The sequence below is a fragment of the Haemaphysalis longicornis genome, unplaced genomic scaffold, assembly GCF_048455015.1.
Source record: "Haemaphysalis longicornis isolate Haplotype H1 unplaced genomic scaffold, Haemaphysalis longicornis Haplotype H1 scaffold_3, whole genome shotgun sequence".
In the NCBI taxonomy this organism is placed as follows: domain Eukaryota; kingdom Metazoa; phylum Arthropoda; class Arachnida; order Ixodida; family Ixodidae; genus Haemaphysalis; species Haemaphysalis longicornis.
This window is the reverse complement of record NW_027526335.1, coordinates 109,071,337-109,096,461: the sequence shown is the minus strand read 5'-3', so window position 1 is coordinate 109,096,461 and position 25,125 is coordinate 109,071,337. Positions and strand designations below refer to the sequence as shown.

General features: G+C 44.5%; 1 protein-coding gene across 1 annotated transcript in view; it reads right to left on the bottom strand.

Annotated features, from left to right (window-relative positions):
* Positions 1–25,125, bottom strand: part of LOC144175010 (MAM and LDL-receptor class A domain-containing protein 1-like) — a 197,355-nt gene that overhangs the window by 142,727 nt on the left and 29,503 nt on the right. The window contains exons 10-19 of the mRNA XM_077704017.1: positions 24,011–24,156; positions 22,708–22,830; positions 19,756–19,879; positions 18,397–18,534; positions 14,870–15,153; positions 12,352–12,457; positions 9,851–9,970; positions 4,614–4,759; positions 2,857–2,967; positions 953–1,172 (exon numbers count right to left, since the gene is read on the bottom strand). Coding sequence (XP_077560143.1) covers positions 953–1,172; positions 2,857–2,967; positions 4,614–4,759; positions 9,851–9,970; positions 12,352–12,457; positions 14,870–15,153; positions 18,397–18,534; positions 19,756–19,879; positions 22,708–22,830; positions 24,011–24,156 — 1,518 coding nt within the window. The remainder of the gene's footprint in view (positions 1–952; positions 1,173–2,856; positions 2,968–4,613; positions 4,760–9,850; positions 9,971–12,351; positions 12,458–14,869; positions 15,154–18,396; positions 18,535–19,755; positions 19,880–22,707; positions 22,831–24,010; positions 24,157–25,125) is intronic.

Here is a 25,125-nt window from a genome sequence, read left to right as displayed (position 1 = left end):
CATTTCGCATACAGACAAAAGTATGTTACCCAGCTACTCCAAGACATGGTTGGCAGCATTATTTTTGGGAGAGACACATACGGCTCGTAGATCTAAAAATTTCGATTTAAAATGTTCTAGGGTGTGATCAGCAAAACCGTTTCTCGTCAAGGTGCTTTTTGTGATGCCCTTTCATTTGGTATAGAGAATATATACTCGACAAAAATCGGTTGTCTGTCCCTTTAACTAAGCGACGCACTCAGCTACAGGTTACACTTTTGCATCTACGCGGTCTAACAATTTTACGTGCTGTTTATTTCTTTATAAATTGAGTAATGCAAGAGATTCTCGGTTATTCATATTTCGGTGCATGCGTAAATTGCAAGAGGTACACCCCTATTTCGATCGATCCCTAGTGTGGCCCTTGCTGGTTTGACCTTAAACCTGAATGATTAAATGGGCATGTTTACACGGACCAAATTTTAGCGCCAAATTTAGTTTGTCAGGCTTTGCAATTTTAAAGGTTTAGAGCTGACCGCAAGCCCGTTCTTGGGTTTTTGGGTTATTACTGATCTCAGAATGTTTACAGACGCAGCCTGCGAAATGTTATATGTGGGGTTTATGAAGTTGAAAAAAAATTCACTCAACGCATGACTGGAATCCAGCCGTTATATAGAGGACTTAGTCTGACTTCTCTATGCCAGCGCGCGAAGAACTTATTTTGAGGCTGTTCGCGTGGCTCCGAACAGACTTTGCAAGTTAGTTCCATGTGTGAGGAGGTTGAACAGTTAGAATTGATTGGTAAGAATATCATGTGTCCCACGAACTGAAACAAAACGGGTCAAAAATAGTGCATGTTCCGCCGGGAATACTTTCTGCAAATGCAAGCGAATTGGCAATGAGGTGAATCCTTATTTTTGTGTTTTTTGTGTGTCCCGACTTTGCCGTATTCGAAAATGAACGGTTTGTTTACCCTGGGGAACGGGCATAGACGGCTGCAGGTTTGGGCTTTCCACGCGACCGGTTCCGACAAGCCATCGCAAGTGTCCCGTGAAGTCGTTGACGTAGCCGCACAGCCCGTCCACAAAGTTGCACTCAGCTGGGTGGTCGCAGGGTTCTGGCCGCAGAACCACATCGTCGAGCAAGAGGGACTGAGTAGTATCAGTGGGTGAGAATTTGGCCCGGAACACCACCTGTAGGTGCCATGAAAAGATTTGGAATGAAGTTAAGGTAACTGAAAGGTGAGCAAAAGCGACAATAACGGGAAGACGAAGATAACCACCCTTAGGAAAAGGACTGATCACTTCAATAATTAATTTATCAGATAATAGAATCCAAAAATTAGTCTTTTTGGCAAAGTTCAGTGTCAAATCCCGATCTCTTCATCCCTCGTCCCGCAGATCCGACATTTCCAGATTGTGTCAAAGCGATTTGATGGTTCCCCGCAGTGGTAGGGCAAGTAAATCACGCGCTCATTTTGTGAAAGTCATATATTTGGAGCAAAACAAAGTGAAATGGAAGGAAAGTTCACAGAAACAATAAAACATGCGGACAATTTTATCTGGAAACCACAGACACGTTGCAGCTAAACCAAACTTATTTGGCCACTAATTCTAAATGAATTGGTCAGCTCGCACTGGGCTTAGAAAAGCATTTCGTGAAACACAAAGGGAGCCCTCAGGTAAGGGTTAGGCGAAGGACCCCAAAGTTTAGAGACACGAGGCAAGCGTCACCGCTACCCCGTCCAAAGATTCGCTTCGGCATCGCGCCAACCTTTAATGGCGCAGAGATTGGGTGTCTTCTCAGCTGTGGTTTTCGATATTCACGCCACTTCCACATTTAGTGCCCTCGTCGGGTGTAGCGTGCAGGGTATTCTAAACGTTTTCAAAGACCAGCGCAGTGAGCAGACGACGCCCTGCATTCTGAATCAAACGATTAGAGTCACCTCTACTTGTCCCAATGCAGATTAAGCGGGAACACGTCTTTCTCACCAAAGCTATACAGGCCACTATATTGTTTGCACTGTGACGCTGAGAATTTAAACGCTCATATTTGAAGCATCTGCTCGTATCCCTACTACGGTATCAGGTGCCACTTATGCGTATATTTTTGCAACACTTTTGCATAGCCCATTTTTCCCCTATATTAGGTCAGTTTTGACATAATTTTGAGAAACCCTGCCGAGCTCTAGTGTACCTTTCTGTAAATTAGATATGCATAGAGGCCCAGGAAATGGGTTTGGCGAACGTTCCATGCATGGATTTTTTTTTCATATAAAGAACGCCTTACGTCAATGATAGAACAAAAAGTAAGCCTTAAGAGTGAGGAAATAACTTCGGTTAGCCAGAAAGACAATTTTCAGTGACATCACAAAAATATCGCATTAAATGTACTGCCAAGTTCTTTCCGGCTGCATGTCAGAGCCCATATTGGCCACTAACGACGCACTCTGTAGGTAACCGGCAGTATATAGCAAGGCTTACAAGTCACTCGACAAACACCTGACTTCGAAACATCTAAATGGATGCATTATTGCTGTGACGCTTTCTGTTCGCCTACGTAAGAATACTAATCTCCTTTTGTTCTCAGTTCTGAAGTACGAATGAGTTCTGCATAATTCATAAAGCATTTTTACATTTTTCGTAGCATAAAACGTACTTCGTGGACGCGTCATGGAGCTCGCATACGCGTATACGCACACTTGGGTTACATCAAGTATAAAACTGTTTGTGAATTGGATATTAGGTCACATTTTTAGAGCGAGGAAGATAGGGTATGTTGGATAATAAGCCAAATTGTGCTGCTACATCCTTAATGCGCTCAACTACGTTCGTGTTTACGGTAACTGGAATGTGCATTTCGATAGTTTATACTCACCTGAAAGTTTTTCTCGTGGGTGACTGGTACACGAGCTAGCATCCAATCACTTTGTGGGTGTAATGGCTGCTTCCACAACACTTTAGTCTTGCTTTCGGAAAGGAGCTCAGTCTGTGGGAAAAAGGGAAACACCAGGATTATGCGTCGCTGCTAATTACGGGAGACTTTTACAACTGTTCTGGCCCAAAAAAAATTTTGCCAACCATTTCATATTTAGCACAACGGCGGAAGGCAGCAAGACTTGTGCAATGCACCCCGCCAACCTGGATTCAGAACTGTAGCTAAAGGCCCTGTACGCAAAGTTAACACGCCACAAAATGTATGCAACGCTGTGTTGTCCTGCCTCTTTAAAAAGTGTACCTTTTAAAGGGACCCTTTAACACCGACGATAACACTTTCACTCCTTCCTTCGCGCCTGGGATCCCAACAAAAGCGGTAGTTATCACCACCACAAAGCGACACTGCCTATTTTGGTCATCCCAGTAAATACGATTTTCAGTATATGCTTTGCGTTTGTTGCGGATTTCTATAAAGTTGCCATTAGATTCGGCTACCAGGCCAAGAGAGAAAAATTGTTTGAGGAAGTTTCAAACTACTGTGATGGGTGCTCAGCGGTATTGTTAGCAAAAGGTACTTTGTAGCACTCCATTCTAAGTACTGCATGTGCTTCCTGACTAGGTTATGAAAATGTTTCAGATTTAGAAATAAACTTAAAAAAAGTGTTGCAGTATCCGCTTAATATTCATTGTTTACCGTTCATTATGGCGACAGCTCGTGACTATGGTGTATAAAGTATTACAACGTTCCCTAAGTTCACTCGCAGAGCTTATTGTGTGTGGTCGCCATCGTTCACAGACAAATCAGTTTAACATGAGAAGTTTAACACGAGAAGTTTAAGAGAAGTTTAACATGCCTCCCCGATGACGTGTTGCCCCAAAACGCACAGCACTAAAGTTCATTTTATTTGATGATAACATTCGTGGCAAAAGTGAAAGATGGTTGAAACTCGACGCTTTCTCTGGTCGAAAGCAGGTGTCCTCGAATTCAAACGGCAAAGTTCAAAATACAAGTTGTTACAGCCAAAGGGCACTGCAGGAAAGCCAACTTACACAATCAGTTTCCACAAAGGCGCGTCAAGCGCCTTAAAAAATGGCTTCCCATGGTGGGATTCAAACCTGGCCACCTAGCGTTATGAAACCGACATCTATCTGATCGCGGCATTCCCAAACGGTCGAAGCAGTTTGGATTTTGAACTTTGAATTTGGCTCAGGTTTCAGGGGAGAAAGCTTCGAGTTTTAAACATATTTGTCTTAAGATAGGGACGTTGATATCTTTCTGTGTGTGCGCGTGACCTGACAGATGGGATACTGTAGTGTGAGTGGTGCTGCAGCCGCGCGTTAGCCGGAACACTATATTGCTCTCGGTGGCTCAATTTGTTTATTGTCAAGATGGCTTCCTTTAAGATGCGGGCGCCGATAGGTCATACTAGGACAACGTATAACAGGCAAATGGTACCCATCTACAATACCGACACGTCAAGGCATGACATGCAAGAGAGGCGAGTATTGCTGGGGCGGAAAAGTGATTTTCCTTTTAATGCGGATGCACCTGACTGCCCGGCTTCGTAGTAAAGTCTTCCAGAGGAGTCCGCAAGGACCCGCTTGTTGTAAGTTGGAGTGAGGGCGATAGTGCATCTCACATTCATTCAATCTTCTCGTTTAAAATAATTCTACTGATGCGATCGTAAAGACAATTACCTGGAGTCGGGTGTCGCTAGAACCACGTGGCTTTGCCCGATGCCAGAACTCGAGGCACTGCGTTCCACTCTGGCCTGGCCACTCGGGACTCGTCACGGTAGCGCCGCTCTCAGACGAGGAGTTTTTGGTAGCCACCAGGGAGTATCCTGCAGGTCAGACACATTAGGCAAGCTAGTTGACGGAAGCTGTGCTATTTGTAAAACCTCTCTGACGTACAACCGCGTTCCCGGTCAATAAAATAACAAATTGCGCACAGGAATAATAACCGCGGGACATTCTAGAACTCTATTATCAAATCTCAGTCTCACCAAGTCGAAAATGACGACAAGATAAATTCCTGTTTTTTCTCGTATTTTTTCCTATTGTACTGTTGTCTTGTTGTCTTGTGTCGTTATTCTGGCCGCTGGCTATGTCACGAGAACATGATGGCCGTCTAGCGAAAGGCAGTTCTGTTCAGGAACGTTTTTCGTTGAGAAAATTGACTTTGTCGTCACGACATAAATGTGTGTCATAAAACAAATGGCTCTGTCATAACAACAGGGCTACTGTTGTCACAAGAAAGGTTTTTGTCGTACTATAGAAATTATTGTTATGTTTCTGTGGTATTCCTGTTGTCATTTTAGACTGAGCAGTCGGCTTGATGTTGGTTTCGTAGGCCTGTAGTGAGTTTCTGTTGCAAATTTGAACTTCATCATGGTGACTGTGTACAGGCCCACCGAAGGCGCTCCATAGTTTTTAAAGCGAAAGCCTGATATCTCTATGTTTGAAGCACATGTGGTGTGATACAGAGAAAATTGTGAGGCACAAACGAAATTGTGTTGAGAGCCGGAGATCGGGCGCCACGAAAGAGAAATATCACTGACGGACCAGTGGCGGAGGAGAGTGTAATACCAGCCTCCTTGAGAAGTCATGGTACAGACGGGGGCGAACAGCAGGCTCCTGGCGATGGCGAGCGAGCACAAAAAGCTCCTGAGGGTGCAGTCCAAGGACTGGTCAAGTGGGCCACGAAGCTCAACGGCAGATTAGCAGAAACTTCGCTTTCGCCATCATACTCTTTTTTCTGAGCATCCCCAGTAATTTTAAGAAAAAACAATATAGCTTTTGGCGGTCACCATCTATGCTATTTGAGTACATTCCGCAAACGTTATTTTTATCCAGAGCTTGAAATGGGGCTAGTTGGTTTTTTACTCGGAACATTGCCGGCGCTAGGCGGGACAAGGACGACGAATTACGCTCCAGTTGTGTGTAATTCGTCGTCCTTGTCCCGCCTAGCGCCAGCAATGTTCCGAGTTATTGTTATTTCTGCTTCTCTCTGTTCCTTGATAACTAAACCTTTCGGTGCCGTTTAATTCTCTAGCTGCATTTATCTCACACTTTTTCCCGACAAGTCTCCAAAAACAAATTGTAACTGGGAAGAAACGCGTTGGCACTCTCTGTACAGTTTGTTTCTCAGTACATCTTCTAAAAAAACAACTCAACACGCTTGAAAAATTTTGTGAAAAGAAAACGGAAACTCAGAACACGGCTCAAACATCTACCTTCCACAATGGTAGATGTGAAAGTCAATGGCTCCCCAATGGCAATGGCAACCACTTCCAATAACGTGGGTAAATTGTAAGCAAAACAGAAAGCGTAGAAAGACAAACTAAAATCACAGTTAAGTAGGACTGTAGTATAAGCAAATATAAATAGGGGCAGTGCTTCTAGATGGTACTGCTTTAATTTAGCCATTCGTACGCAAGAACTGTTTGGGACTAAAGACGGTAACAGCTGCCGCGCAGAATCTCAAGCAGGCCAGAGACAAACATACGACAACAGCGGAAAGGTTCTTAGGTGAAGTAGAGGAGCAAAAAATAATGATCCTCTTTCGTTGACCGAATACCCTAACTCTGAATGTCCTAAACATAGAAGATTGATTGGATAGACCATAGCTCAATGTCTCAATGTAGAGCGGTAATCCCCAGTTTGTGTTGAAGATGTAGACTTAGACACAGTACCACTAAAAAGGGCTACTTGGCATTTGCTGTAACTCTATTACGCCGAGTCCTTTACTGACCTAACGAAAAGAACAACCCCCGTACCACTGCAATGGTGTTAGAATGGTTGAAGCCGTATCGGTACTTTGGACTAGGTTGTTTTGTTTGTTTTTATGGGCGAAGCACCTTAAGACCGAGGCTTGTCCGTCCGGCGTCCGGCGTCCGTGCTCACGGCACAGCACCGTGTAAATCCAAACATCCGTGAACAAAAGGTTCACAAAAGGTTAACAAGAACAAAATAAAAGATTCAAAAAAGGTTAGCGAGAGAGAGAGAGAGAGAGAGAGAGAGAGAGCGATAGAGAGAGAGAGAGAGACAGAGAGAGAGAGAGAGAGAGAGAGAGATAGAGAGAGAGAGAGAGAGAGAGAGACGCACAGCACGGTGTCAATCGAAACATCTGTGAACAAAAGGTTCAAAGAAGGTTAACAAGAACAAAATAAAAGGTTCACAAAAAGTTAGATAGAGACAAAGAGAGAGAGAGAGAGAGAGGAACGCACGGCACCGTGTGAATGGAAACATCTGTGAACAAAAGGTTCTCAAAATGTTGACAAGAACAAAATAAAAGGTTCACAAAAGGTTAGAGAGAGAGAGAGAGAGAGAGAGAGAGAGAGAGAGAGAGAGAGAGAGAGAGAGAGAGAGAGAGAGAGAGAGAGAGAAATGCACAGCACCCTGTGAATGGAAACATCTGTGACCAACAGGTTCCCAAAAGGTTAACAAGAACAAAATAAAAGGTTAATTAAGGCGGTAAGTTGGGCGAGTTGGTTACTGACTAAGGAAATCATCGTGTTAGTGAACACTAAATAGAAACAAAGGTAAAAGACGCGACAAAACACACGCGTGTGTTTCGTCGCCTCTTTTTACCTTTGTCTCTGGGTATTATTCGCTTGTACGATGATTTCCTTAGTTAAAAGGTTCACAAAAGGTTAGAGAGAGAGAGAGAGAGAAACGCACAACACCGTGTGAATCGAAACATATGTGAACAAAAGGTTCCCAAACGGTTAACGAGAACAAAATAAAAGATTCACTATTAAGGCGTTAAGTTGGGTAAGTTGGTTACTAAGGAAATGATCGTACTATTGAACACTAAATAGATACAAAGGTAAGAAAGGCTACAAAACACACGCGTGCGTTTCGTCGCCTCTTTTTACCTTTATCTCGGTTTAGTGTTCGTTAGTACGATGATTTCCTTAGTTAAAGGGTTCACAAAAGGTTAGAGAGAGCGAGATAGATAGATAGATAGATAGATAGATAGATAGATAGATAGATAGATAGATAGATAGATAGGTAGATAGATAGATAGATAGATAGATAGATAGATAGATAAATAGAGAGAGAGAGAGAGAGAGAGAGAGAGAGAAAGAGAGAGGGGAGTGACGGAGGAAGGGAGGGAGGGAGGAAGGGAGGGAGGGAAGGAGAGAGAGAGCTCCTGGAGAACCGTGCTGCGCATGCGCGATCAGCAATGGATTGGATTGGATTGGATTAAATTGAATTGCATTGGATTGGAAATCGTTTTAGCAGCATAAGCACTCTCACACGTGATTTACGGCAAGAACGATGCACAGTGCTTTGCCCACTCGTCGTGATTCACTTCGTGAAGATGCGTGAATTTTCTCCCAACTTTGCCCATAAATAAAAGGACAAGTCCTGAAGTTACAACCTTACAATTTTTCAATCCTGGCTATCCCATGACGAGGCTAATAGGTGCCGTTGTCGTCTTCATGGTAGCCAGCAACTTAAATGCGGTCGACGCAATGGCCGATTGTCCACGTGGCCACGTTCAAGTCACAGGCGACGTTCTTTTAATCGCATGCCCTTGTTGCTTCCGGAAGTCCGGACCCTTCCCACTGACGAAATGGAACTCATATCGCGATCAAAAACGGGAATGTAGCAATGTTTGCCAACAAGCGGGAACCCTTACTCATTTAATGTTTACCCCTTTGCGGAACGCTCCCTCAGCGGCTCCGGTCTTTCGCGCGTTAGTCGCCTGCGCGGAATGACGGCACCAGTAACTCTCCCTGGAGTACGCAGTTGTTCTTCTGCTAACAAAAGGTGGCAATATATGGTAAAACGCTTGAATTTTTGGGGTGGCGATAAGCTGGTAACGCAATAGAAGAGCAGGAGTGTCAACGTCACGGCCGTGTCGGTGGTTCCTGTTTGGGACAACCAATACGACCGCGGCGAAGAAAAACTATCACTCTCCCTAACAAAACTTTAGCTTTATTAGCAGGACCAATGCCGTCCTGTCAAAAAATAATGAATTTTCCCATATACAGCTTGGTCGACCTAAGAGCTGTGATAAGACCTCTGAACACACGGCATGTGCGTGAAATCGGGTTTTTATTGTATCAAAACGGTTACTGGAAAATCGAGAGAAAGGCACGCTTCTACATAAGACAACACACGCAGTGATCATAAAGAAGGAGTACAGTGGTATATTTTTATCTGATGAACCACGTATCGGTATAAACTTAGATTTTTAGTAAATACGTTTGCATAGTGCGCAAAAAATCGTCGCATGGGTTCGCTCTTCGTTTCAGATTTCGGTCTTTGAATGTTTGACGACCGATTGGATGCCCTTTAAGCGAAGGTTGGCAGCACTTTTATCGAAAGTTTTGACACACTTTTGACGCAGCTTTGGTGTCAGAAACCTTTCACGCTTCTCTCGACTTTCTTTAGGAAGGGATAGTAACATTTGTTGGCACTTCTACAACCCATGCTTTGCGGTCCCCAGTGACTTCTAGTCGAGGCACTGAAAAGCGAAGCCCACACTATCGCACTCCCAGGTGCCATTCAAGCATGCGCCGTTTCAAACAAATACACGTTCGTGAATGCCTGTGTAGCCATTTAAGTCGGGAAATGCGCGGGTGGGAAATTTCGTTTATCTGTGGGAAGTAAATAAAAAAAATGGCTCGGCTTTCCAGTATTTTCGAGCTTAGCCGTGTGCAGGCTCACCGAAAAACCGTGTACTTGTTTATTTAATTGTGCATGGAATAATTTTATCATGTGTGACGTATTCTGGAAGCCGCCTCTAAGCATTTTTTGGACAGAGCTGCGAGTGTGATTATAGAACTTGGAATACCTCAGCTGCACGCGACTCACATTTTATAAGTGGTGACTTGTTACCACACCCATTTGCGCGCGAAACGAAAGCAAAATGTGACGCTTGTAGGAATGAAAATGTTCACCAAAACACGTGAACCTACCTGAACTGACGGGCCCCGAACGTGCATTAGGCCCACCCAAATTCTCTCGAGGCTGCAGTTGCCGCTGCCAGCCGTTGGCCGTTTTCCAACCGCATTCATCGAACTCGAAGTCGCAGTACCCTGCGTAATAATTTAAATATTCCTTGTTGTGATATCAATTAGACGATATATCCGCAAGAGATTCTGACTACACGCGAAGCACGTATTCACTCAATAGTGTATACTGTCTTCTTAAAAAAACAGACCTGCTTCCTTTCAAATGATGTATCCAAAGGACCGGCAGGGGTGGTCTTCCTGTAGCTTTTTATTCCCCGGTGATAATCATTTGGCAAATAGCGATCATTGCTGGACTATAGTTCTTAATGCGCAGAGATCACACAAATGCTCATTCAGCTGTAGCGCTTTATCACATCCGCAACCTGTACCTAAAAGCTCCGCAACAAGCAGCTGAGACCCAATTTTGCAGGAACATTTTTTGCCATCCGTCGCGACTGTTGGGGTCATAATGTCATCCCATAATGGCCAATGCAAAAATCGTAGATTAGACAGAGCAGGGTAGTCTGGATAAAGGGTAGCGCAGAGCAGACACAACACAGAAGATACGGACGGGATTGGCGCTGCTGCAACTGACTTTATTTTGACGAGAGTCGAGCATTCGGAGCATGTTTCGTAACATGCGAAAAAAGCCAAAAAGCTAAGTTGAAGTTATATTTAAAAAGTTTTACCATTGAGATGCAAACGAAAAGCAGCCACCGTATCATTAATAAACCTTCTGGCGCGTTTTTTCTAACATATACCCTGCATTTATGTATTGCTACAACCCAAAATACTCATCTGTAGGCTTCCAAACTACAAGACCCAGAGGGAGCAATCACGTGCGCAGATCCTCCTTTTTTAATGCGGATTCAAGTTTCAGTGCTCAAAATGGCGGTGGCTGCTGGGAGCTGTGGATCACGTCACAGGACCATCCAGTGCTGTTTAATACACGTGCTGCAAATCACTTTAATGACACCGACGAAAGCCCACGACTAACGCGATCGTTTTTAGACCGCAGGTACGGGCGTGCTTATGATGGTATATCCTGCATCGCGTTTTTTCTCATTCAGTGAATAACAAACTGGACGATATGTTCTATGCCTTTTTGACCGTTTCGGTACATTAAAGGGACTGCAACCCTTCCGATAAACGCTTTTACTTTTGTCTTCGCGTCCGTAAGCATTGAGAGAGCTATCCTCGGTATTCAATTGCGTGGAATGCATGCAGGCTACCAAGTGTGCGCCGCCATATCTGTGGCCAAGCGTCTGTTGCTGGGCCATGGCTGGGCGACGTTGTGCGCACGGCCCGCAGATGAGGCCTCCTCTTCTCCTCCATGCAACCGTGTGAGTGCGCCCGTGGTGTGGCCCGTGGCCTCCGCGCCGCCGGCAGCCGATCGCAGAGGCCACGGTGCGCCGTCACTGGTTACGTCGGGCTCCGCGGGATGGCGGCACTTGTCCAGCTAAGCACGACTGTGAAACACGACTGTGTTTCACGTTACGAACTCTTCGCCGAACACAAAGAATTGCGTCGAGTTCACTGTGAGTGCGATTAATAACATCTCTGTTGGCGCCACAGTTTAAAATCGGATTGGAACGGAGCAGATGACGCACGCCGGTGTCTTTTTTCTTCGGCGTGCGGCCGCAGTGGCCCAGGCTGCGCCGTGTCCGTGGCGCATTGGCCATGTCTGTGGCCGTTTCTAGTGTTGCCAAGCGAATAAATTGACCGCTAAACTTTTGAACGAATACCGTCTATAGCTATCAACAGCACGGAGCAGCAGCACGTGATTTGCTCGTCGCAGCAGAACCGCATTACGTTTCTGCTTTGCTTTTGTGGCTTTTTTTTTAAATTGGCTATCGGATGCGTACATTTCTGGAACTGACGGAAAGCAGGCTAATATCATCTACACTGTTGTATTGATGTAATTCTATCGATCGAAGTACGCCAATACCACCAAAGAAAAAGTTTTCTTCTGCAAATTTTTAAGTTATGTGACGGGCATGCAGCAGCAATTTTCTGGCTGTGGTACTTTCGGACCTGCTGTTCTAAGTACAGGATGTGTTGCTTGACCACGCTCTAAAAGCATTTAATATTTTTTTTTTAAGTTGAAAAATGTGTTGCGGGGTCCCCTTGCGCTGCATTCCTTGAAGATGGGATCGGCGTTTTTCTGCCTGATAAGCCTACCCCCCCCCCCCCCAATAACTGTAGTTTACGATTAAAACGTTTGTTTCTTAGAAGCGCTGATCGCTCACGTGTTGATGTACATATGTTGTTGCTGGTACAACGATACACTCCAGCTTTGATCAATTATTGGATACACAAGTTGGCGGGTTCTGATAAAAAAAAACATGCACGAACACAAACAGGGTTAAAACAAAGTGAACAATCAAGCTGATTTTTTTCAGAAAGGCCGCATATCTCCGGCTGTCGGTGAGCAAAGTCGAGAGTCATTCCTGTGGTAAACTCACCTTGTCCGTCTGTCAGCACTTCGCAAGCACCAGGCGACAGTTCCAAAGGTCCCAATGCCGCCACAGACGCATTTCGCTCTAACTGATAGGTCGCAAAGATCTCCAACTGCGTACAAATAAAAAATACCAGATTTATACGAATTCTTTCGTGGTTGTAAGAAAAATAGCAGCGCGTCCGTGTTGACAGTCGGACTGCGCACCTTATCTGGCCCTGCCCCGGCTTTGCCCTGCAACACTGCCTGTCGTGTACTTTCGTATCAAGAGTCGATTTGCCCCACTTGCCGCATAAACGACACTTTGAACGCACTACCCACCTTCTTTGTGCACCGCCTATCATGGTGGGGCATTATCAGCCCCCTCCCTCCCCTTCTTCATTGCAACTACGCGGCATCCCTATATCATAAATATTATTCCTGCACTCCTTCTGGGTAGCCATTGCACTGATCCCTGTCAGTGGTTACAATTGCCTAATGATAACTAGAAAATCGTATATGGCCTGCAGCCCACCTGCGGGTGAAGTCACAGAGGTTGCAGGTTTTTAAAGACGATAGTCTTTCTTGGGCTCCTTAAACCCAGAAATTTTGGTCTGTCTGTATGTCTGTATGTCTGTATGTCTGTCCGTCTGTCTGTCTGTGACTCGATTCAGCCACCCGGCCAAAGCAAAACAGTGCCTGCCCATTAGTCTTATATAGTCACAGCTAAATCTACCTGTATATGTCCGGTGTAAGGTTCATACTTGTCAACATTGTTGAAGAAGAACAAGACATTAAGCAAATATGAGACAGCAAATCAATACAGAAGTGATATTTGCAGTGTTCCTTTATAAAAAAATCAAACATGCTTGCTTTTGCGAAATCAAATACTTCATCAACTGCAGAAAAAGAATTCACTTCGCCGTCGCCTACTGTCGCCCGCGCCACTATAGCTTCTTGCGCCATTTTAAGAAATCAACCGGCAACAGTTACGCAAGGTTCCACTAGATAGGTTCCACGTTCTGCTTGCAACGCACGTGGAGTAGGGAAACGCGGTTCTATAAACGTTGAAGTAGGGCGCCTCGATTAACGCGCGTCTCCGCCGTACAGCAGCGTTCGCATCGAGACACCCGGTTTGGAGCAGTGGAACGCGGGAAATTTAAAATGATTTAAGCAAACCTTTGGCGTCTTTACCTTGGGAGGAGCGCGACGCAAGAGGAACAACATGAGAGGTGAGCGGCAAAGCGAAGGGAGGCATTTACTTCGCAATAGCCGATAAAGACTATCGTCTTTTTACGACATTTGCAACGAAAGCAGCTGATACGCGGCCAATTTTTTCTTGGGAGGGCCTACAAAAGTAAGTGCGAAGATGTACTAAGATATGCGACGTAATTCCGTGGACTATGGGGCAGAAAATTTCTGCAAATAATCACTAGGAACAACAGGCACGAAGCAAATATTACAACTTGCTACAGTGGACGCTAATATTAAAGACAGATATCTCCAGCCGGCGCTCTTGTAAACATGGCCGCCGGGTACTCTCAAGCGGGGGCCTTCAAAAAATGGTCGAAATAATGGGGGCTGCTGCGGAGACGTTTTCATTTATAGAACATAATAAAATATATTTTGCGTCTTTATAAGGAATAATAAGCCGCGGCGAGTAGGAAAAAGAAACACATTAAGTCGGTCCGGTAACTTTTTGCCTTATACTCCTATGACAAATAGGCCCAGCGGACGCTTTGATAAACATAACGGATCGTGAGAAGCCGAGCAATTGAAGCAGGTACCTACCAACGCGACAGTTTGTATATAGGAAAGGGCCGAAAGCTAGTTTTTGTGTCGCGATTTTAATTTCTTTAGAACGATCAGTGAGAAGCTCAGTCACTATCCCCAAGAGGCTCTGAGCACATATGCAACTCTAGAGATATTTCAAGACGACGTGCACTCACGCAAGAAAGCCTGGAGAAACTTTTCTAGTCACACGTGATTGACTTGAAAAAAAAAGCGCTTACAATGGGATCGTTCAACTGCCTAAGACATTTGAAAAAGGTGGTTGAAAATTACATCCAACCCCGTGTTCGATAGCCCTGCATGTTTCAGCATTCTGTAAAAAACACCGCCATAACACCTGCAATTGGAATTGTGTAAAGCTGTATTCATTCTCCATTATTGTATTACGGAGTGAGGAACAAGTAATAAGCAAAGCTAGCCCAAGTGACGAAGCTGTAACGTCTCTCTTGTAGTTGGAGAAGTGTGTCTCCAAACATCGCTTTCAAATGTACAAGAAGTTTATTCTTTTTAGGCATTTGGCCCACTGATGCACGCAAATTACAACCAAAAGAGTAGTAATCTGTCTTTTGGTATTTAATGTCTACTATTTCAATATGTCTTGTCAACAAGAAAAAGAACGTACACTTGTCTATAAACAAACGCCGAAGAGTGTTAGCCTAAATAGGCGCATATGACGTGAATGTCACTAATGCCTACATTGCTTAACATACCATCACATTTTTCCAGAATGATGATCAGTGTTGAGCGCACAGTACCTTGGTGTGAGCACCATCAAGGCTGATAGTCCGTCGAACGTTGTACCATCTGTCGCTGGTTGTCCGGTCCGTCTGGTAAAAAAGTTCGGTGCTCTGTCTCTTGTGAAGCGATGCAGAGTCACGATTCGAAAGCCGCACTATCAGCATCATGTTACGGCCGCCAAACATGTGGTACCAGACCGACAGGCACCCAGGTTCCTTACGCCGTCCTACCGAGGGCGAAGTGAGCACCAAGTAGCTGCCCGTGCTTTTCAGTGTATCTCCAGTCATGTGAAACATGCCACCTGTACCAGGGAAGGATAAAGGTGTGTGCATGGGGGGGCGCAGGGTGCAATGGAGCAAATGCAAACAGTCATGCAAGTAAGGACCCTGATATAAACCTTCAAATTTCAGCTATTCCTGTTCTTGTATTCTGGCTTCGGAGAAAAGTTTAAAGTAAAATTAAGAGTCACCTCTTTGCTTGCATATATAAATAATATATATCATCGTGATCAGTCTACTCAGGTCGCGGGAAGGACGAAGGCCTCTCCCGTTGACCTTCAATCGCACCCGTCCTGCGCTTCTCCAGTCCACAGTTTACCTCAAATTTCTTTAACTCATCCATCCATCGTGTTAATGAACTTCCACTTCTTCTAGACCCTTCTTCTAGACCCTAATCTTTCACCCTTATTGTCCACAGGTTGTCGGTTCGTCTCACTACATGGCTAGCTGGAGTCCACTTCTTTTGCTTTATTTGAACTACGATATCTTCTACTCTGATTTGTTCTCTGATCCAGGTAGCTCGTATCCTGTCTCTGAGTGTTACTCCTAACATCGCTAGTTCCATGGCCCGTTGAGCCGACCTGTGTGTGTTTTCGAATTGTTTAGTAAGGCACCGTTTCAGCTCCGTATGTCATAATCGGCAGTATGCACTGGTTGTAGATTTTTTTCTTTTGAGTGACAGAGGTAACTTACTTTTCAACATTTTGGGGTGATTGGTGAGTGCTCCCCAGCCCATAACTATTCTGCGCCCGATTTCTCTCTCGGGGTTGGAGTCAGCATTAACCGTCTGTACGAGGTAATTAAATGTTTCACTACTTCTAGCGTTTCGCTTCCTAAGCTGAAGTGGGCGTGTTTTGCGTGCGTATTCTTCATTACTTCTGAATTATTTACATTTATCTTGAGCCCCACGGGAGTGATTTTTGATTGTAGTTCCTCAAGCATCGTTTGCACGTGTTCTACAGTCAAACGGAGTCATACTGTCGTCCGCAGGTCTCAAATAGCTCAAGTATTCCCCGTTCATTCTTAATACTACATTTTGCTTGTCAAGTTTTATATATATATACATATAGACAGACAGACAGACAGACACCTCATACATGCACACTAATCCGTAGTTAAGGTGAAGTCGTAAAATCTGCTGAAAATTTAGAGGTAAGTCGAGTTTCGAGTTAAGCACAATGCCGAAGATATTGTCACGGGACGTGGCGGACAATCCCCGTGGCGCCATGGCGCACCACCAAGGATGGTGACGACGAAGAAGAGCTGTGTGCGCCGCGCTGCCAGGCCGGGCTCCGTTTTGGCATTATGTAAATAGTTCTTTAACCATTATGTAAATACATCGCTTCATCGCTACATGGTCCGTGTCATCTGCCGCCACGTAACAATATATTTGCGGGTTACTGGAACGAGAGCCAGTGCTGGTAGCAGAAGTTCTACTGTGCAGGGGAGCTGTCGTGATATGGGCAAAATGTTTCGTAGGAACAATAAACTTTATTACCGCGGAAGAAAGAACCGCGCGCTACTCGCCAGTTTCGCGTTCTCATCTGATCCCATAAAATCGTTCTCTAGCTGCTCAATGCATCGCATCAATTGATGGTCGCCACCGCTACATTCTACCTTGTTTTTAAGCAGGCGCAGCATCTGTGTTGTTCCTGTCGTTGTAAACCTTTCGAGAAGCCTCCGTCGTCCGTATAATCAGGTGCCTCATCCAGAGCTCTCTCAAAGATGTAGGCGTCGGACACATTTCCGGTAACGGGAACAGCGCCCTCGTACAGAGTAAAGTTGCCGTTCACGACCACATTGCGCGCGTAGTGGAAGCTAAGCGTTCCAAGGCTGATATATCAGTTGCCTGTAGCCGACTTTGTCTGTGTACTGATTGTCAAAATTTCGAGATAGCCGTGGTAGCCCCTCACAGTGTTACGAGATAATGGGGGGCAAAAACATGGCGCTTATAGGAGGCAAATGCATGGCGAAAAAAAACGTCCGACTTAACCGATATTCCGAGATATACGAGTTCGAGTTAACGCAAGATCACTCATATATATATATATATATATAGAGAGAGAGAGAGAGAGAGAGAGAGAGAGAGAGAGAGTCTGGAAAGATAACAACTCACACAGAGCGCGAAAAAATAAGGTTAGTAGAGACAGAGACGCACAAGACAGAAAAAAAGTCCTGTTTCTGAAACGTCAGTAAACTTATTTTAATTTTTTCTACGTCTTTCTCTTGTGTCTCTGTATCTACTAACCTTATATATATATATATATATATATATATATATATATAAGAGAGAAAATAAGGGTTGGCAGTCAAGAAAACCTCGGAAAGCAAAGGGGAGGTTGTGGTGGGTCATAGAAAGAGATGAAGAATGAAGTAGTCCGAGTGGCGCTGGCTACCACCCCCAAGTGCAGGAGACAAAAATACCTTAACATAAATACCCGAGAAAGTGCTGGGGAAACAGCCCCGCCGGTAGCGTAGTGGTTATCGCACCAGACCGGTATTCTGAAGGTCGTGGGTTCGGATCCCACCCGGCGGGCATTTTTTCACCACTTTCTTTTCGACTCAAAAAATTCTTCATCTCTTTCTATGACCCACCACAACCTCCCCTTTGCTTTCCGAGGTTTTCTTGACTGCCAACCCTTATTTTCTCTCTTATTTTCACGGAGCCCCTCATTTCCCATTTTCTTATATATATATATATATATATATATATATATATATATATATATATATATATATATATATATATATATATATATATATATATATATATATATATATATATATATATATATATATTGTAAGGCGATAGAAGGCACCGCATAAGTCAATGGTCTTGCTTTACTTAGCCTGACAGTGACACAACAGCACAAGCCACCCTGGATTATGATCACGCACAATTGATGATTATAATGGGTATCTACGTATGAGAGGTTTGTCCCACCAAGTCATGGGGTGAATATCACAGCTTATCGGAGTACCATGGCGCAGCAGTTACTGAATATCGTTCAAGATAATTTCATTAGACAAATTTCTTTGGTGTAAAGTACAGTCAATTCAAATTTGAACACCGCTCCACACGCCTGTGCTGCTTTCATGTGCCTAATGTTTTTGTGTAAATGCGACGAAACAGCAGGAAGATACGGCGGATTCGACACTGGTGGTGGAGGGTATTAGTATGTGACCAGCTTTCAGCCAAAAGACAATCTGTTGTCTCTCGAAAACTCAAAATGTGGGATATTTGGAACTGTTGAGTAAAGTCTGACCTTTTACGTCTCTTGGAGGAGAAGAGGGGCCTAGTGTGGAAATCGGGGCAGGTCCGAACGTTATGGTTCGCCGGGTGCCACTTTGAAAAATCCAATGGCACACGTCTTCTTTGTCGAATTTACAGCTCAGAAGGTCCTCTGCATAGATAATCCTGGTATCAGGCTTAGCATTCCAACAGTATCACGATATAAAGAAAGAACATATATGCAATAGGTATTCAATTCAGCAGCTGATGCCTCCCCAGCCCCAGTTGATTTTGACCTTGCATGTTCATTCGCGTACTGCCCATCGCATGAGCGTCTCTCATGCGTAGAATGAAACTAGGAACAAGTTAAAGGAGAGTACATATGGAACTTCATCCGCAGATTCCGACTATAATTCCGGCCACTGTTTAGATGGTTGTATATTTTTTTGCAAGTTTCGTTAGTGATGAATTTCAATTTTATAAATATATAAACCCTCTCCGCAGTTGTATTGAGGGTACTCAATAATGCGAAGCAAGCAAAAAAATATCGCCGCTACCTCGTAGAAGGTAACACACTTTTTACACTAGTAGCCTCAGCCTTACTTATGAAACCTTGGCTGGACGATTTGTTTTTCTTTTTATTTATTCCCTTTCGTAAGTGTTTGAAATGTAAAAAACAAGGTTTATTCGTACTATTCCCATATGGTCTAAAAAAAGCGAAAATCAGGTCTTTCAGATTTGTAACTAGCGATGTTTGTAACCCGTTTCAAGAAAGAAATTACTTGTGAGCTAGGTTCCCAATGAAAGCAAGCTTTTTTGTTTTCGCGAAAATCGTAATGCGTCAAAAAAGAATTCTTGCAAATGATAAATTTAAAGAAATATGAAAAGAGGATTAGGAGACGCTGCATAGATAGATGAGGAATGTGATGCTCTTAACATCTTTGCAAACCGCAGTTATTGAACGCGTAAATGCCAAAGAACGCCATCACCGGGGTCTCATTGAAACAAATGCTGAATGCCCGAAAAAAAAAAGACTAAAAATTTTTTATGCAACTTGCAAAAGCAATTAACGGTTATTTTGCGTACTTTTTTTGCTACATAGCGCTAAAAGAAAGTTTGGCGGTCTCATAGCACATATTCCAAAGTCTAGCTGTTTGAATTTTCTGTGGGGTCAGAAATTCGTAAACAACGCCAGTAAAATTTGTTAAAACCGACACAACGCTTACACTTCGTCAATATAAATTAGAAAGTTAATCAATTTCTCTTGCAATCTTCAAAGGGCTTGATTTGTTCCAAGGAAACACTGCTGAAAGTCTTTCCGGCATTCCAACTCCAGAATAAAACAAGTCGGACCGTGTTTATATATTCAAGCACAAATAATATGTAACAGCACCTGGTGGCAGAGTTTCGGCACCCTTGGGCATTGTCTCGCACTCGTCACTTGCGATGATACTGATGTCGTCCAGGGCGACATAAGCTGGCTTAGACGCTGACCCCACGGTTGCCACAAATAAGAGCTGGAATAGATAATAAAAACACAGAAAAATGGACGCAAAGTTTTCATGCAAGCACTGCCGCACGTTGTGTTTTACTATGGCGTAGGTTAAATGCACCAGTCCGGATGAAATACTGCTGGCAACTCTTAAAGTTAAATACGGCAGGAAGTAAAACTAAAACGCGGATACTTCCCCTAGCCAGAGAGGGTCATAGTTGATCGACCGTGGCCACTGTCAGCCCCAACTGCTTCACGAAGAGAGTGTTTAGCACGCAGCCACCACCCCCCGCGAAGGACCTGATTCTCGTTGACCAGGAACCTCCGAGGCGGCAGCCAGGAGCACAATCCCCGTGCTGAAGGTGCGGTGTCCTCGAATTTCGAAGGACTCTTTTCTGCGGAACTCCCCGTCCTCCTGCACTCTCGCCCCCGAGACGGGTTACAAGGGCCGAAACCCTCGGCCTGCAGACCAGTTCGCCTCAAGGCCCCTTCCAAGCACCGGTTACAGAGGTTCGCAACACCCCCGGCCCCATGCTGGTATACCCCTTGCTTCAGCAATGGTGCGCCCAGCATGGACGAACTGTACTGCTTGAGCGCAGTCGGAACTTCGCAACATAGACCCCCGGGCCTCCTCCCACGCTGGATTACAGGGGCGCGTTACCACCCCCAGCCTTTGGCCTCCTCCCACACTGGATTACGGGGGCTCGCTACTTCCCCTAGCCAAAGAGAGTCTTGGTTGATCCGCAGAAATTTCAACCGCGAATTTTTCCGAATTACCATTCCAAGCACCAACCTCGGTAGCCACCCAGGCTGTCCGGGCCTGCGTCCGCATCACGCATCGGTGTTCTTGGAAGGCACTTGCCCTCAAAGTACCTTGGGAGCCGCTGCAAATTCCCATGGGCGTTGAATACCCAATACAGTGGGTCTGGTACACCGCTGACTCCTGCCGTTGCGGCGGACCAAAGCAGGACAGCCGAAACCGACCGACACAGCCCAGTCCGCCGGCAGGGGGGGGCCACGAGCAGGCCCGCAGTAAGATTTCCCCCCCTGTTACACAGACATCGAGTAAATGGAGCTTTCAATAGCTCCCCGGTACCACACGAAGTACAACCGGTTATACCCAATTGCAACAATACAAAAACAGGCCAACCGGCAAAGAGAATTTTGTCCACACGAAGGTGGAGAGAAATTAACGGGAAAGACTTTCTTGCGACCCACCGCCAGGAGGACGAGCCCGGGGGGACCCCTCCTGTCCCCCCTAGGAAAAAGCCGGATAGGGTGGGTTGCTGGGAACGGGAACTTGGACATCGGGATGGGTTATGGAAAAAAGGGTGGGAATGAGGGAAGCAATTTTGCTCCAATCCTTTTGTCTGACTCTCTTCCAACACTGATTGCTCAGCGAGGGCATCAGACAGTGCCAATTGCCAAATATGCGGCCCCTGCCACGGGTTACCGCTCACCCATAGGGTCCGATAACTGGGCCCCAACTGTCGGAGACAGGAAGTACCCTATTTAGTGGCGACGGTCGGACAGACAGTAAGATACCTACGACGGGGGAGGAAAACGGTAGCGACATGTTTGTCTGCTAGAATTAAGCTCGAGACCTTTCAGCTTTAACTCGCCATGGGACGGACGCATGGCGTTCGCTTGGAGAAAGAGCGGGAATTGAAATACCGTCAGCCCGAACAGAAGCGCGTTGGCGCGAAAACAATAGAAAGCCGCTGCCGCCGCCATTGCTTCCTCTAGTTCAAGCTCGTCGAGTAGCTGGGAATCCCTCCCTGATGGACGGCAACTTGCAAGTTGCCGTCCTGGAACGACGACGTGGAGCAATATTACATCTTCAGCTTAAAGGGGCTTCAGAGCGACATTTTCGACGGTTTCTTTCACTTCTAAGCCCGGGCATACAACCGGTTGCGGGCGCGCACAGGTTGGGAGGGGAGCGGTGCGTGGACGTGAAGCTATGGGTTTCATGCTCTTACTGATTGCAAGTGCGTTGCGCTGGCCGTAGGTTTACACATGGACTTCAAACGAACCAATGCGTCCGGTGTCCTCTCAGTGGTCGAGCGGATTGGATTGGGGTGTTACACACACAAACAGTAGGTTGCCTACGGCGCGGGAGCAAACCAGACTTTTTCATGTTTGTTCGCAAGACTGAAGCTCGGGTCCTTCCAATTTTCAGTCAGCTAATTGGCTAGCAAATGTGCTCAATCGCAAATTGCGAACAAGCTTTTTTTTGGGGCACTCCATGGACTGCGTCCAGCTTCACAGGTCATCCTTCTGCATAGATGGCAAGGGCGCTAATTTTTTCCTAATAAAAGGCATTTCTTTTAATTGCTAATAATGATAATTTCTGAACCAAACTTATTTGAAGAATTTCAAAACACACGGAACAATATTATTTCTGTTCCAAGGAGGACTATTATCGCAGTATAGGGGTAACATGTTTTGTACCACAGTTATGAGTTCATAACAGGACCTCACCACATGAGCCGAGCATAAAAAGAATTGCTCACCGGTCCCTTGTGTTGGAAGTTGGAAGGGCTATGGTAGCGCAAATATACTGAAATACACGCTATCATTATAAGGGGGGGAAACGAAAAAATTTGGCGCACATGTTGTGCAGGTGACACGGTTGACGGCCGCTACAGGCAAAGAACTTCCCCGTTCGCGGGCCCGAACAATTTTTCAGTGTCGTGGCTACGATCTTAAGAGTAGTGCTACGTTGAAGGTACAGATATATACAAATGCGTTTAATCCCAAACAGCCGATGCACAACTACAAGCTACTTGTGGGTTATAAGAGTGGGGTTACCTTTTGTTTGCATTAAAGAATTTAATTATTTGTACTTCTCACCCTTGTGTGATAAGGCACTGCTAGGCGACCAAGCTGCCAGTCTTCGGTGGAGCCAGCCATTTGCGTCCATAAGGGTTGCTGCCTTGGAAATTCTTCGCTGAGTTCGTCGCCGAGAGAAATAACCTGAAGACATTAGAAATACCCTGAAGACAATAACCTGGGGAATAACACAGACGTCCATGGCTTCTATACATAAAAGTGCAATTCACAGCCTGCACACACATTTTACGTGGACCCCAAAACACAAAAGTATGTCTGAAACGTGTACAATTCCCTTCACAAACACAAAAAGATTTGAATTGACCGTGATTCCGATAGCCGGCAGGAATTGTGTCAAATGATTTGATTTTATTTGATTTGATTTTTATTTCTTGGCAAAAACCAAGGGGAGGCTGAGACTAAAGGCGAACGTGGCCTGACAGGACAGAGGCCTCAGCCACTCGATTTACAGCGTACATAACACGTCTGTTCCCAAATTTAAGCATGATAGCACAATCGTAATCGAGAAATAGCACAAAGCTAAGTCATTACTACACTTCTTATGTATTATACAAAGCATAGGTCTCAAATTCACAAAGGGATCCCAATGACAAATAAACGCACTAATTCGTACCCATGAACTTTCATCAGTTATGCTACAATGTCACAATAACGTATTAATATATTTTTGTTTGTAATTGTTTTTAATTTCAACCTTTAGGGGAACATGTAAACATATACTTCGAACCCTTAATTATATATCAGTATTGCGAGCGTTTTGCTTAAGTAACACTTCTTTGACCTGTTTTTTAAACGTAAGTTTACTGGCGTCGAAGTATAATTTTTCTCCAAATTTATTTAATGGTCAGTGTATCCGAGTTTTCTGAACAATGCGACATTTATTTTCCTTATATGTATATCTCTCGCCAGTTTATTTCGTGCGAAAGACGGTACCTTTTCGATCATCTGAAAAAATTGCGTTTGGTAAGCCTCTTCACATCATCGGAGAAATAACTTTCATGATAAATAATCGTTGCAATTTACAACAAGATACGCAGACCCTGTGCGATAGGCATATATGCTTGAAGATCAGAAAACGAAACCGTTGTTCCGTTTTAATTCAACTTCTTTAAAAGAATTAGTAGCCTCGATGCACATCTATTCTTCAGTATGTCGAAAACATTCATTGGTCCCGCTGATAATAGTTATGAGAAAACACTGAGAGGCAGAGAAGGCAAATGAAACTAGCAAGAAATTCACATCCGCTTCCCAATTTCAATAAAGATATGAACAAAGCACGGCCAAAAGTATGCTGCAGTTTTACCTCGAGATTTGTGTCGTTGTCACCATTGATGACGTACCAAAACTCGGCACACTCCGTTATCTCGCTGTTCCTTGCGACAATATCCCCGATGAGTTCAGCCTTATCTCCCCGTTTTCGTTCAAAGTTGCTGACAAAGAGGTATGACCCTGAGCAGAGACAGGACCAAAAATATTACAACTGAACATATGTAATGTTTTTACAGTGTGAGGGGGCGATAGAATAAATCATGTTATACAATATAAAGACCGCATGATATTGTATAATACTGCCCCTTTTCCCTGTAACTTCTGTGCTAGTAAGTGAACTGGCATTCATAAAAACGTCGGCGGCATGAGATCTAGGGAGTTTTCAAGCCACTTTCGCCCGAGATCCTGCATGTTATGCGGAGGATATACTGAGCGGGATAAAATTTCGGATCGCGTGTGCATAGTATTTTATTTAACTTAAATATAAGAAATGCACCCATGCAAATAATTTCCCGTATAACTAGAACAAACGGAACTATTAAGGAGTGCAACCACTATCGAAAAAGTGGCACTCGGAGCGTTCCGGCTTCTTTGTATTTGCAGTGTTGCACTACTGTTGCGGATAGTTTTTGTTAAACCATGATAGCTCACCTCTCACCCGTTTGTTTCCGTATTTATGTGATAGCTTCTTGGGCAGCGTTTTAATGAAACCGAATCAGTTTCTTGCACCAGGTTACATGTAGAGTGGGCTTCTTCCCTTTACTTTGCTGTTTAATTTATCTTCATTTTACCGTCATTTACACGCCAAAAACTATCGCCGTGATTGTTTTGTTCTGACTGCTCCAAAACTTTCCGTTAAGAAGAATGTAGGAAAAAACTTAGGCACAAAAGGGTCATCGTTCTTAGTTCGTCCTACGTGCAGTATCCCTAATTCATGCCCCCCTCAATCCTCGTAATTTTTGTAGTGTCAATTTCTAGTAATGCTTTAAGTGCTGTCGCATTTAAAAGTACTCGGGAATGATAAAATTTGTTGCCTGTTTTATCATCTTTTCTTGTGATGTGCGGTCGTAGACATAGGTGACGGAAAATTTGCTTTACTTTAAAAATTAACAATGAAGTACTATGTGGTCTTTGGTCACTGGAAGAGGT